The following is a 14,320-nucleotide window of genomic DNA, read 5'->3' as shown; positions in this document are numbered from 1 at the left end:
CATTGTGAATTCAAAGTACTGTCTTTGCAAAGAACAGATGCAATGATAATTAAAATTATGTAATGTAAGGTGAGATTATGTTAGTCCATTGTATCATGTTCTTGTTTGGTGATCTGATTTTAGATATTTCAAAAACTTGTGTTTATTATGTTCTTATAAATACTTAAGTATTGCAGTCGCTGCAGTAGAAAGTGCAGATGTGTGTGCACATACTAACTTGGAATCTCTGGCTGAGCGTACAGATTTACATTTTTCTAAATAAATGAACACTCAGCATGTAAAGACAGCTGACGTTCCAAACTTTTTAAATCAAGCTTGTGCTCCTTTTTCCAAATGGTAACTTCACTTACTGGATAGGTTTGTACTGTGCAAAAACTAAAAAAAAAAATGAAGGAAATAAACGTAGCTCAGAAGTTAGCAATGAAATTTCCAAATAAAGAAAAAAAAAATAGTTGCACAAAAACTATTCAAAAGTATGCTTAAATGACTGCAAAACAAACTGCATAAAAAAATGAAATAAACACATACACAGACATACACGCACATTCAGGAAGTTGTTGGAGAGCCTCACTAATAGTTGTGAGTTGGCTGAGAAAATCGGTGCCATTACATCGACAGTGGCAAAATTTAGCCAGAAGAGGGCAGTCATGAGAACAATATTTGAATTTTAAAGGTACACTGATAACACAGTATCTTTACAAACCCAGCTAAATAAAACTTCATATATATATATATATATATATATATATATATATATATGTTTCAACTCTGGCTTGTTACTGAACTATTAGATACTCATCATAGAATCGGACACCACAAATTATTTGAAAATCCATAGAAACCTAAGGAAAGACCCAAGGTACATATACCTAAGATCAAATATTTAGGGTCTACGTCCAGAAAAAAAAAAGTTTTGATTGCAGGTCAACTGACAACATTGTCCTTGATTGTTTTATCAAAATACATTTTATTAATATCCAATGAATGCATTGTCAACCTCAGTGTTCCTGCTGTTTCCTGTCTTATACTTCCAACTGCCTAATAGGCGATTGGAACTTCAGATGCATCGAAATATTGCAAATCCAGACCCCGTCTATGGCAGCTCTCCTAACTCTTTTCTAAACAAAGTCAAAAAACATAATAAAAGTCCGGTGTTGTATTTGGTTTATTTCCGTAGATTGCATCTCCTGTCTTATAAACCACAGTCAGCAAAGCAGCCTGAAGTCACAGATAAAAATGTTTTCTCTCTCTTTCTCCCTCTCTGTCCTCGGGTTTAAAAATCTTAAAACTCAATGCAAGATAGTTGGAGATGAAGGTGTTTTCTGTTTTTTGCGGAAAAGGGTGTAAACCAAAAACTGCACACTGTAGGTGGGGAGGGATCCGCTGACACCTGCTGAGGTTCGGTGCTCGGCGATGGGAGGCTCGCTTACAACGAGGACAACTGAATTTCCAGATTATTCCTTTTTTCTTTGAACGCCTGATGCATCAGATGGGGGAGAATGAATTGGGGCGTTGGGGGGCTAAAAGGAAGGGAACCGCTTCTGGGGTGTGAGATAAAGACCTTGTACGAAGCATAAGCAAAATAAAAATCAGAAAAATAAAAGCCAGCAGCGTTATCAACACCAAACACAAATAATGTTTTTTTAAAAAAAAAAAAACAAACTGGCAGGAGGCCTGGAGGCGAGGCACATTGCCGGCGGTCTTTCACCTCTACCACTCAGCCGTTGCTTGCACGACGGGGCGGCCCCTCCTCGGCGTGCGAGCGCTACCTGAGCAACATTTCAGGCTTCGGGACCTGACGCAAGTCAGCAGGCACATGAATGAAGGGGCTGCGGGTCGGGCGCCGTTATCGAACTCTACGGACTCAAGCTGGCGAAACAGAATGACCTCTGGCGATGGATCTGAATTTAAAAAAAATCTCTCTCTTGAAGGAAAAAAAATAAAACAAACACATAACAAACAGCTATGGCAGCGGGTGAAGGTCCATGGGGGGAGTGAAAGGGTGAGAGGCGGTACTTTTCAAGGCACCCGGGGAACCACGCAGACGGATGCTGCGCCCGGAGGGCCAACGTGGCCTTGGAAGGGCTTTTCTTTTCTTTTTTTTCCAGTGTCGATTTGGAGGGGGGCCGCGAGTTTAGACAACGACAGGTCGATCAATTTCATTGATATCTCTCTCTGTCGCTGATGTGAGCTGTACTGTATCAGTATCAATCTATATATCTATTTATAAAAAAAGGAAACTCTGAGCACGGAGAGGGTTAGGTTTGGCTGTGACGGGGGAGCGGTTGCGTGCCGCCGTGGGGTTTTGGATGATGACTCGAGACGGGGAGGAGCTTGAGGCCAAGTCGGGGTGCGGGGTGGGGTTCTTTATTGCTTAATAGGGCAGAGAGGCGCTGGGCTGATGGGAGGATCTTGTGAAATAGAAGGGTTATGATTCTCAGGGCAATGGAGGTTTCCCTTATTATAGTCAACATGATAGTAAACCAACAGTTACGCCTAAGTGGACTTCGATGGAAAACAATATTTGGCACACCGGGATGGAGGCAGCGGGGAGAGGAGCATCCTGCCTGCTCGCATGGTAGCGGAGGTCTTTTTGGGCAAGTCCAAGACTAAGAGGACCCACTTTGGGGCACATGTGGTTTAAACACACAACAAACACTTGTCACATCTGCTAGGCCGAACACAGTCCACCGACTCTGGGTGCGTCCGTACTTCATGTCTCGCTAGGTGTGCGGTAACAAAACTGTGTGCTTTGGGCTGAGAATCGGCCACTAAAATTTAATCTACAAAAAAAAAAAAAAAAAAAACACCAGTGGAGGATAAGTCCATGTCTCCTGCATGTACACATACACGCATGTGCATGCACACTCACTCACTCACTCACTCACTCACTCACTCACTCACTCACTCACTCACTCACACACACACACACACACACACGCGCACACACACACACACACACACACACACACATGCGTAGTCCAGCGGGCAACCCGGTCCATCGGCACATCTGGTTGGGGGAGGTTCAGAGTTCCTCCAGGTAGTGATGCTCGCTGCAGGAAGAGCCCAAGTGATGGGTGGGGTCCCCACCTTCTTTAAAATAGTACCTCTTTTCTTCTCTATTTGCTATTTAAATATACACACTCCTTAGCACAGCCAAGTCTACAATCATTAGCTTCATAATAAGAATATGAATAAACAAGGAGAATAATAATAGAATATATATATAGTTGTAGCAGGAGTTTTTGTCAGCAGCCATCACTAGAACATTCAGGGTGGTAATTGCATATGTACAACATCATTTACATCCTGGTGCTCAAGCTCAGGGTCCCAAGTCGTATGTGGTGGCGTTGGTGGCGGTGGTGGTGGTGGTGGGTGAGTGGGGATGTCGGTGGTGAGGTCGTGGGGATCCAGTGCCGGTGTGTTATCTGAGCCTCTTCTCAGCTGAATAGATGGACATGTAGAAGTCGTTGCTTCCGACCGCCAAGTGAGGCTACAGGGAGAGACAGACGGGCAGAGCCTTGAGAAAAACATGACGTCAGAAAGACATAGCGCTAAATAATTAACGCACACTGCGCGCTGATGTGAATGTTTGTGGAAAACCGATGTGCATTAACTTTATATTTTTCTGTTTCAAGGGAATGCTTGTGGATGCTTAAGATACTTAGTGCATGGGGTACTTTTTTTTTTTTTTTTTTGGAAGAACACGTCCCCAAAGAAGTGTCAACACAGCTTTTATCTCACACTCAGTTCACCGCACCTAAATATTGCGGCGGAGCGAACTGAGTGGCAAAAGTGGTTAGTCAGCGCCTTGTGGCCCGACTGAAACGGCAATTTGTTTTATTATTGTACAGCAAAAAGGTCTCAATTGCTTTCAAGTGTCATTACAGCTGAATTACACAGTAATGACAGACTGCAGCCAACCGTCTGTGTTTCCATACAAGTTGCAGACTTTGGGGACTCGGGCAGCTCAGGGAAAGATATCTCTTTGTATGACAGAGGGGGTCTGTTAAGGGGACCAGACTTGACCTGGATGTCAACATCTGCACGGAAAGGCCAGAAGCAGAATCCGACAGGGAACCTTCTCACCGTGAGATGCTGTTATATCAAGAGCTGCAAAATTTTGAGGGGAGTTCGTGGGCGGGGAGGGACGGCTGTGGGCGCCGACATGAAACCGTGAGCCGTAAGTCATCGGCGGCGTCAGTTTACCCAGTGAGGATGGAAGGCTAAACAGCTGATGGCCCCGATCCTTTGTCCCATAAAGCCATCGTAGTATTTTATGTTGCTGATCACGTCGCCGTTAGCGTTGTAAACTGCTATAAACTGGTTCATCGATCCGCTGGACATCCAAGGATGAATCAGAGAGAGAGAGAGAGAGAAAATGAGTTGTAGTGGAATGTTCAGACAACCCATTTGTCAAAGTAAGGTGTAATTATTTGGGAGGTGACATTTAGCCTTGAGAACGGACGTCGGGTATAAATTTAGGTCAGGACGTGTGATTTTCACCGATAGCCGATCGGCTCGTGGAAGGAGGCGTGTACTGACCAGGCGAACAAGTTGGCCTGCGGGTGGATGTCCAGCGCCGTCAACCCCTTCACCATCTGGAGCACGTTGACGAAGTCCCCTGTCCGTGGCTCGTAGAATCGGACATCCCCGTTGACACTGCGGCAGAGCGTTACGAGTCAGCATGAGATAGAGAGAGAGACTAACTCACCGCTGCAAGTGTCGGAACTCACCTGACGCTGATAATATGCCCGTCCGTCTCCTTCTGCAGGTGAGCTTTGACCACCCAGGCGCCGTGCTCTCTATACGTCATCACCCGGCTGGAAAAACACCACAGATGAACAGTTTAACCGACACTTCTAAATGATATAACCCTCCCGGAGTTCCGCATGAGGATGCCTTATTAATTACACAACTCCAATCAAAATAAAGACAAAATTGTGTCAATGACTTTTGCCGTCTTTCTGTGTTGAGGCGAGCCACCACTGGGTGGCGCCCAATGATCATAATTCCCGGAGGCCCGTGTTCGACATCAGCGAGGAAACTCGACGACCCATGCGCAATAATGCCGTGTTGTACATCCTTTTTTTTTTTTTAAAAATGTATCCGAAACAGATTTTTGATTTTTTAGCGTCTGTGTACAGGCGAGTCACATCAAACAGGAGGATATTAGGGAACGCCATCTGAACTTGCCCAGGTTTAACCTCGGAGGAGCAATGCGGTCGCTCAAAGATGTTACTCTTGCTTGAGGAGGGAGCTATTAAATATGCGATACTTAAAAGATTTACAGGGCACTTCATGGTTTAACTGCTTTGTTTTCACACTCCCCGCCTCCAACTCCTCTTTGGGATTGAAATTAAAATGATGTTTAACTGACTGGGGCGGCCGGGATGGAGGATGGAGGGCGGAGGGGGTTCAGTGCCACTTGGGCCCATTAAAATAGGTGGCAAGCCTGAAGGGAGATTAACAATGAGCCATATATAACTAATACAGATTGGAGAGGTGAATAATGCGGCCTTATGTAGAATTCGGTGCTCATGGAAAACTCAATGTGTTGAAATAATGGTGGGACTTTGAGAAGGAGGTGGGAACTTCGAGCATGAACTTTTTTTTTTTTTTTAAACAAATTTTTCTGTTTTCAAATCTGAAGGGCTCCTGTGCTGCACCCTGCCCCACAAAGTCATTTTTGTGTGAGGACGCTACAAAATACCAGCAATCGTCTCTTTCACCTTCTTGTCGATCGGACACTGATAGACGAGGTCGAGTTTCGGGAGGATTTGCGAGGCGCTTTACCATTCGTTCGGCCCCATTCTCCTGTCGAAGACACGCACAGATCCGTCGCCCAGTCCAGCCACGATGAGCGACCGCTGGGAATCGCACGACAAGCTGGTCACGCAGCTGTCCGCCCCGGTCGGGATGTCCTGGTCGACATGGAGAGAAACTTGTTGTTAAGAGGTTAATGGAATCAGATTGTGGAAAAAAAAAAAGTGGCATGATCACATGCTGGAGGAATGAGGACGTCCTGTTGGGTTTCCTGAGAATTTCATACATCGATACAGTTCACAGGCAAAAGAACCAAAAGCACCGTAGCTGTAGTATTGAAAATGAATCGAGGAGGGAAACTTTACAGATTCAAACCTAACCTCTGAAAGGGGTTTGAACAACAAAGACTGACGTCTGTAAAATTCAAAGACTTGGGCGGCGGGACATCCCATAAAAAACACATTCATTTCAAAGTTGTGCCGAAGCCAGTGCTCCACCTATATTTCCTGGAGCGGGGTACTTGGATTGTAGGTCAACGAGATGCGCCAAAAAAACATTAAAAAAACAAAAAGCAGACGAATTTATGAATGATTTTAATGAAACCGAGACGAAATAAGAGTGGCTGTCAAGGGCATTATTTAGGAAAAAAAAAAAAAAATCAGGAAGGTTCGCCTTTTCTTCTGCTCACAAAACCTGGGTCTGAAGAACAGATGAATTAATGTCCCTGTTGATTTTAAGGCCGAGGATTGCTGCTGAAAATGGAAACTTGTACTCTCAAGAGAGACTGAGACAGAGATTATGTTTACAACCGCGCTCCGAGGAAACGACCCGACCCTTCCCGTCAGTTCAGTGTCCAATAAGCATAAAGATAAAAACGGTATATTCCCAGTGTCTTCTCTGTACAAGGTATTGCTGTTTGTGAATGAAAGCGTGGGGTTGGATTATACAACTCCACCTCCCCAAAAAAAGACAAACCCAGATGAGAGGGTTAGTTAGCTACGGTAAACTCCACCGGTGCAGGAAGCACGCTCACTTCCTTGGTCGCAAAACCCAGATCGTATTTGTGATCCAGACTTGGCAAGATGTAACGCAACTGAGTATTTCGGTTCAAACGAATCCCTCATTCATATCATCACGTGTTCATTTAGATGTCAAATCTGCAGCTGTACCCATTTAGGTCTTTTTATAAATGTTGTTTTGATACATACGCTTGTTATTTTTTTGCCGTGACGTCCCGAGGCAAGGCACGATGTCTAATCACAACACGCGCCCTGTGTTTTCCGCACATTTTTACCAGGATGACTGGCAACATTCGATGCGACTGCAAGCAGAGAGGAACAAACATCAATCGGCTAATGGGGTGTCGACAGAAAGATAGCAAGCCATCGACGAGGAGATAAAACAATGCCCTGTTTTCCCTCCACATTGTCAGGGATCTGCACCCCTTTTCTGAATTATTGGACTGATGTATCAAAGATTAAAAGGATCCGACCCGAGAGAAGCCGATGCCGAGGTGTCACCTGACTTATGAAATAAAAACATGCCAGGCTTGGATTCTACAAATCTGAGGAGGCGGGCCTCACCTGGACCTTCATCTCCCGTTCAGTGTCCCAAATCCGGATGACCCGGACATCGCCGGACGTCATGAGCATACCGCTCTCCTGCTCCCAGTCCACCACCATGCCGGCACCTGCAACACACGGTGACACCGACTCAATACACGACAAACGTGTGCGAGAGTACATATAAGACCGACGCGTTCCACCCGGAACTCTCAGACTTAACTTGCTGGGCTTAAATATACTGCTCAAAAAACATAAAGGGAACACTTGAACAACACAATGTAACTCCAAGTCAATCACACTTCTGTGAAATCATAGTGTCCACTCAGGAAGCAACACAGATTCATTTTGACTTGTTTCAAGGACATTACATCAAAGTTGGATCAGCCTGGAGTTTGTTTTTACACTTTAATTTTGAGGGTGATTCCTAATCCAGACCTCCATGGGTTGATACAATTGATTTCCATTGATCATTTTTGTGTGATTTTGTTGTCAGCACATTCAACTGTGTAAAGAGCAAAGTATTTCATAAGAATATTTCATTCATTTAGACCTAGGATGTGTTTTTTAAGTGTTCCCTTTATTTTTTCGAGCAGTGTACAAAAGGCAAGGCGGCTTTTTCCATCTAAAAAGAAAAGATGGAAAAAATTGGGTCGAAAACAGATCAATATTAAGAATATGAGCAATAAATATAAATTACCCGACATAGTTTAATTTCGGCTTTTTACATTTTTTTGAAGCCAAGTTGATTTCATTTAAGAGTGAAACTTCGCCTGTTAAGACCCGCGGAGAATGTCTTGATCTCGCAATCTGTCGGATATTTCGGAGCGGCCCTCGCTGCCATATGCAGCCAGGCAACTGACAGATTAGCATACGGCTGTGTGACTAATACGTGCAGCACAAAGACCGTGTCAATGACGCAGGTTCATTCATTATATATTATCAAATAATAGGATATGCTATTTGTTATTATGAGTTTGAATATCATGCTCTGGAAGGGTTCAAATAGAGGTTTAAGTGAAAAGACAGGTATGCATAAGTAACAGTTATTAACAATGCTTTAGATTATTAGATTATTATGATTATTTAGATGATTAGTTTTTTTGAAATTTAGATCCCAAGTAGGAGCCATTTAAAGAAAAAAAAAAAAAAAAATCAACATTAAAATAATTCCTTTCAAGGACACCCGAAAAAACGATTGGGAAAAATCTTCAGAGTGTGAAAAACTTAGTAGAGTAGAGATAACCTTCTCGTCGACTCCAGAATCCTATACTGCCGTTTAATTCCTAAATATATTCCTAAGTCCTAAATATGTGACATCATTCTTCACAACCTTAACAAGGCCCGGCCTGTGAACTAGTATTTTCCCAGCTCGGCATAAGCTCACTAAGCTCTATTCATCGAATAACAAGGAACTTTATGGAGTGATTTAGTAAGATACAGCTGAAACGAACAGTCGCTTTTAGGATGAATTAAATCGTCTGCGGTAAATCATCGGCGTTCGGTCTTGACGAGTAAGATTTGTATCGAGGACGCAAATAAATCATTTTAATCCTGGCCACAAAAATCTTCCCCAAATCCAAACTTTGCAAATCCGATTGCAAAGTCAGTTGCAAAAACGAGCGTTCGATTTGACCGTCTGCGAGTGCAGAAGTCACACGATCTACGGTCAAAAGTGAGTGCCGCCGACACGAAGGGAGGATGTACGGAGGATGAAAATTAACATGCACCTTTACGTGTCACGACAGCGGTGTCCTCCATAAACTCATGTTTTTTTTTTTCCCCTCCGGCTTCCAAGCAAGGCCACGACAATCATTTACCATAACGCCCTGTTCCTCCAGCCTACGGGGGAGCCGCGAGTTAGATTAGTTTTACTGCACCGAAACTTTGGTATGAGTTTCAAGTTTTCTTGTTTGTGTTGTCAGGAAAGCCCAAGCCGCATGGGGCCACTTCAGATCCTCCGCTATGATGTCACACTGCCGGCACAGACATTGTACTTCCAGTGAAATGGGCACAGGCAGATGAAAAGCAAAGAGAGAGAGGGAGAAAGAGAGAGAGGGAGGATTCACTTCACAGAAGCGCTGGCTCACATTGGCATGTGGCTACAACAGATACTGGTTCAGTTCAGAGGCGACGAGAAGAGAGGAGGCATTCCCTTTGAAGCTGGCAGCTTCGTGATGAGGAAATGTGGGTTACAGTGAGAAGGGGCGGAGGGAGAACGGTTCCTGTAGGTGCGAAAATAAGCGTCTGTGCTTTCCCTCCAAAATAAGGCTCTGAGATTTCTTTCTGAATCGGAGTCGGGCTCATCGCTCCCCATCCCTTCATTGAGGAGAAACCCACTTCATATAAATGGCGCAGTGGCATCCATTCTTTGGTTGTGCGGGGAAATCCTACAAAAAGACTGTTCAGTGGCCTGGATGGCAGCTCCATCAGCATCAGTGTGTGGAGATTTGAGAGATATATGATGATATATGTGATTAGAACCAGTGTTTTGGCTCCGTTAGCAGATGCACACTGGATGTGGTTCCCCGTCACATTGATAAAAAAATGTGCCACTCCAGAGACAAAAAAAAAAAAAAAGCCAATTTGGACCACGACATACCCGTTTGGTTTTGTCGACATACTGGGAGAAACTCTGGGGGGTAAAAATGTAAATGACGTAAGAGCTTCAGTTGAGAGGAATCCAATTCTGGCATTGAAGGCGGGGTCAGAGTAAAGCGTAGTGCTCGATGAGGTACGGGACAGATAATGGAGCTCCAGAACAACCGGTTGTCGGAACCTGAGGTTGGGAGTCAGTGGCCGGATGTCAACAAGGTTGGCATCGATAGCCACGGCCTGAGCAAGGTAATGACAGGAGCCCGGCGACCCGGGGTCGCAGTCACTTATTATTAATGGGGAGCCTGCAGGTTAGCCGTGATAATTAGCAGGATGCAAATAAGATGCTTCCTAACGATGGATTAAAGGATGTCCGACTTAGATGCCAATCCTTCATACTTACATCATAATACATATTAAATATGAAGCAGATGTGCAAATATGCATCTACCAGACTCTCTCCTGAATGGATAATTCAGTCTCCCCTTTACATGTATGATTGCCAGGATTACATATCTTACTGTCAGTGCCTGAGGGGGAGCTGATACCTTGCTAAGGATCTGCATGTGAGTCATGCTTACAATTATTATAATATATTATATTCTAATATATTCTAATATATAATAATGCAAATAATAATAAAAAAAAAACAATTTATTAATCCCTTGCGGGAAATGATTTCTCTACATTTAAGTCACCATGGATGAACCATGAGCAGCACCAAAATGGCTGTACTTGTAGGTATTTGTAGGAGCTACGGCTTGTTCTACACCTTCTGCCTTCACTTATTTGTTCGGTGGTAGATTTGGCTATAACAAGTAGACTGTTGTCTGTTCATCTATTCTATCTTTTTTTTTTTTTATCCGGAAGAGAACGCCACAATTGATGAGCTAATGTCATTGCTCAACAAAATACTAAAAGTTGTTGGCCATGACCTGTGCACTCGGGGCTTAATGAAAATAGCTGCTTTTGCACTGTGTGAACCTTTTGCAGTTTCAAGAACCCTGTCAGGACCCAGGTAGAGTTTTCCTGCATCTGGACCAGGAAATAGGAGCTCAGTTCTTTGAACCATTTTACCTCTGCCATGTAGGCAGGGTTTTTCTCAACGGTTCCATCGGAACTCATACGGCGTAGCTGCTTGGGGATTGGTGAAACACACGAGCCATGCCGATGACAAGATTCTCCTAGCGGGCAGTGTAGTTTTGAAACACTGTAGCGGTCACTAGTCATCTGTTTTTCTTGCGACTTGCGACAAAATGGACAGAACCAGCGGGAAATGGACCGAACACGAGGTCCACGCTATTTCCGCCTGCCACACCAGAGGGATTTGCAGGGCTCACTGTGGAAGATATTCTCACCGGTATTAGCTCAAAGCAAGTATTCTTGAGTGCGGCGCTTAAGGTACACGCCGCAGACACTTGCGTCACACAGGTCCCTACAGTGGTCCCTTAGAGCCCGTGCGAGTGCAAAGCTAAAAGGTTCCCCTGGGGGAAGGGATTTCCTAGAAGGAAATTCAAGCTGGACAGTTGTTAGAACTCAGCTCTTCGAACTGTTCCGCATAAACGCATTTGTTGTTTATGCGCATTTGCAGTGGCTTTGCGCCACTGTATGTGCTTTGTCTACCTGTCGAGTTTCTTTTATTTTATGATATTTTCAGAAGCCGCGGCACACAAATGAGGCAGCACGACGAAACAGCAGGAAAGCAGCATGTCGAGCAAGTGATGCAAGTTTAAGGTGCACATTCCCATTCAAATCACTCGGCATTTCCATCATCTTATATTTTGATCCCCTTAATCGGTCATTTGAGTGCTCTTTCCAGGAACCCACTTCCTCTTTCTTAGCCCATTTTCATCTTCCCTCAGATATCTCCTCCTCTTCTACAGCCTCGTACTACCGCAACCCTCCGACCGCGGATCGGGGAAAAGGTTAAACAATCCAAGTTCCCGGGTTCGCAGTCTTAATCTTGACCGTTCGGTTTTGTCTCGCAGTCGTCGTTCGGCATCTCAAACCGCCAGAGAGGGAAACCTCATGTGGGCCGGGCTGGGAGTTAGGCTGCCCGCACACAGAAATCAATATAGACACATAGCATGAAGATATAAGAAAGTAGAGCAAGAGGGGAAAAAAAAAGGGAACAGAAATAGTAATGACGTTGTTAAGCAGATTGGTCTTTCCCTTGTTGAATCTTTCGCTAACAACCGCTCTCTGTGCAATTGTGGTAGATCATCATGCCGTTGCGCCAGTGTGCCGAGGCGATCTCTAATTTAGGATATGTTTATCTATCCCTGCGCATAAATATCTCTGTTCCACTGTTCATTTTTTTTTCTCTTTTTTTCCCCTCTACTGGGGAAGACGGCTTATTCTTATTCAGCACCATTATCTCCAGTGATGGACTGGGTCTCCGACACACTGCAGCTCATTAAACCGGCGCAGCAGCCTTCATTGTTTTCTCCATCTCTTGCCTTCATCTTGTTCGCTTTGATAAGGTCCTCCAGGTCCTCAAGACAAATAAAACTTGTCGAGGATTATTGAAATTATGAGATCGACGGCCGGACTTTGACTGGCGATATAATTTGGGGGCTCCAACAAGCATCTGGTAACGTTGATATGTGGTGCAGAGGTGGAAAATCTAATAGAAATCTGCCTGGCTGATAAAGACGCTGACAAATGACGGAGCATTAACACCACTGCTAGCATGATGGAGCTTCAGAGGTTGGCTCAAACGAACACACGCGGCTGACATTAATCACGAATACCAATAAAATCATTTGCTGATGAGCTGCAATGTAATAAACCGTTCTCGCCCGACTTTTAGTTCAAATTTGACTGTGGAAAGACAGGGATGTTCAGAATGATGAGAATGAGTAAAGAGGCGGGGAAATGAAAAGGGGAGGAACGAAACTCTTGAAAGGTTTGATTTAAACGTATGATTGAGGTGAAGCTTCCAGTGCAAGAAACCAAATCCAGCGACACGATCCTATTGTTTTCAATCGAAGTACGACATATTCAGAGAATTTCACCTCTATGTCGGTTATTGTGCGATTATACACTGCTCGAAAAAATAAAGGGAGCACTTAAAAAACACATCCTAGATCTAAATGAATGAAATATTCTTATGAAATACTTTGCTCTTTACACAGTTGAATGTGCTGACAACAAAATCACACAAAAATGATCAATGGAAATCAATTGTATCAACCCATGGAGGTCTGGATTAGGAATCACACTCAAAATTAAAGTGTAAAAACAAACTCCAGGCTGATCCAACTTTGATGTAATGTCCTTAAAACAAGTCAAAATGAATCTGTGTTGCTTCCTGAGTGGACACTATGATTTCACAGAAGTGTGATTGACTTGGAGTTACATTGTGTTGTTCAAGTGTTCCCTTTATTTTTTTTGAGCAGTATATTTAATAAAGTGAGATGTTTCATGTGACAGTGCAACACTCTGGCAGTGGCGCATGTTTAAGCCCACTTAAACATGTTTTAACATGCAAAGACAAAAAGGAAAAACAAATTAATAATGTAGTCTGGATATACATAACATTTTAAGAATATGCTTTGAACTCCAGCGAGGAAATCCATTAAATCAAACTGAACCATGGAATATCATGTTAGCACAAACAGTCTTTAGTCATGACCTCGGTCTCTGGTGTCCTCTCGCTGGATACGCGTATCAAAATCAAGAAAAACGTATTTAGCATTTCCTCTATTTGTCTAATGGAAGGGCCTGGCTGACCTGAGGCTCTCACAGTGCAAAAGTCTTCATGATCAACTGGTCTCTCAATTTTCAATTTCAATTTTTCTCAATGTACTATTGACGACCTTGGAGAAATAATGTCACGGCGGTCTGAAACTCATCTGAAACCCGCCGTTCATTTCTAGTAACCCCGCGACCTCCCGCAGAACACGTGAGGCCGTTCTTAGTCGAGACTTGTGAAAACCCCGGTTCGGCGTTTAGCATGATCTGATATGCGGGCGCTAGTCAGCGGCGCCGTAACTAAAAGGGCCTCTAGTTTCCCGTGCTGGAGAATGGAGGGACCAAAAATAAAAAGAGAGGGAACTTGAAAAACTTTGGGGAAACACCCCCATCAAGGGTTTTTGAAAATCAGCCTGGCGGTCATGGGAAGACAGGGAGCCAGGAAGTACCGAGAAAACCAGCAGAAATCTTGTTAACCGCATGCGGCTCAGGCTTTAATTACATCGGCTCGCGATACAGTCAGGAAGTGAAATGTTCGCCTAACTCCCTAAGACACGTGAACGCGCACTGATGTGAGCCCACGCGCTGGTAATGAGTGTCTGAATTTTCTGTTTTATTGTGTTTGGCTGCTTCCCAGCCCTAAAAATAAACAATATTCTAATCCTCTTTGAGTGCAGCGTCAAACTTTTTTTGATTTATGC

General features: G+C 44.0%; 1 protein-coding gene across 3 annotated transcripts in view; it reads right to left on the bottom strand.

Moving 5' to 3' along the window:
- Window positions 1–2,086: 2,086 nt before the first annotated feature.
- Window positions 2,087–14,320, bottom strand: part of rptor (regulatory associated protein of MTOR, complex 1) — a 168,690-nt gene continuing 156,456 nt past the window's right edge. For all 3 annotated transcript variants that reach the window (XM_086142949.1, XM_086142950.1, XM_086142951.1), the window contains 6 exons: window positions 7,350–7,456; window positions 5,797–5,924; window positions 4,737–4,823; window positions 4,546–4,662; window positions 4,210–4,339; window positions 2,087–3,493 (listed from right to left, as the gene is read on the bottom strand). In XM_086142949.1, coding sequence (XP_085999075.1) covers window positions 3,425–3,493; window positions 4,210–4,339; window positions 4,546–4,662; window positions 4,737–4,823; window positions 5,797–5,924; window positions 7,350–7,456 — 638 coding nt within the window. In that variant the 3' untranslated portion in view covers window positions 2,087–3,424. The remainder of the gene's footprint in view (window positions 3,494–4,209; window positions 4,340–4,545; window positions 4,663–4,736; window positions 4,824–5,796; window positions 5,925–7,349; window positions 7,457–14,320) is intronic.

Source organism: Fistularia commersonii, chromosome 35 (assembly GCF_037954325.1).
Source record: "Fistularia commersonii isolate RoL2024-O1a breed Wild chromosome 35, RoL_Fcom_v1.0, whole genome shotgun sequence".
NCBI classification, from domain to species: Eukaryota; Metazoa; Chordata; class Actinopteri; order Syngnathiformes; family Fistulariidae; genus Fistularia; species Fistularia commersonii.
This window is presented reverse-complemented; position numbering and strand designations above follow the sequence as displayed.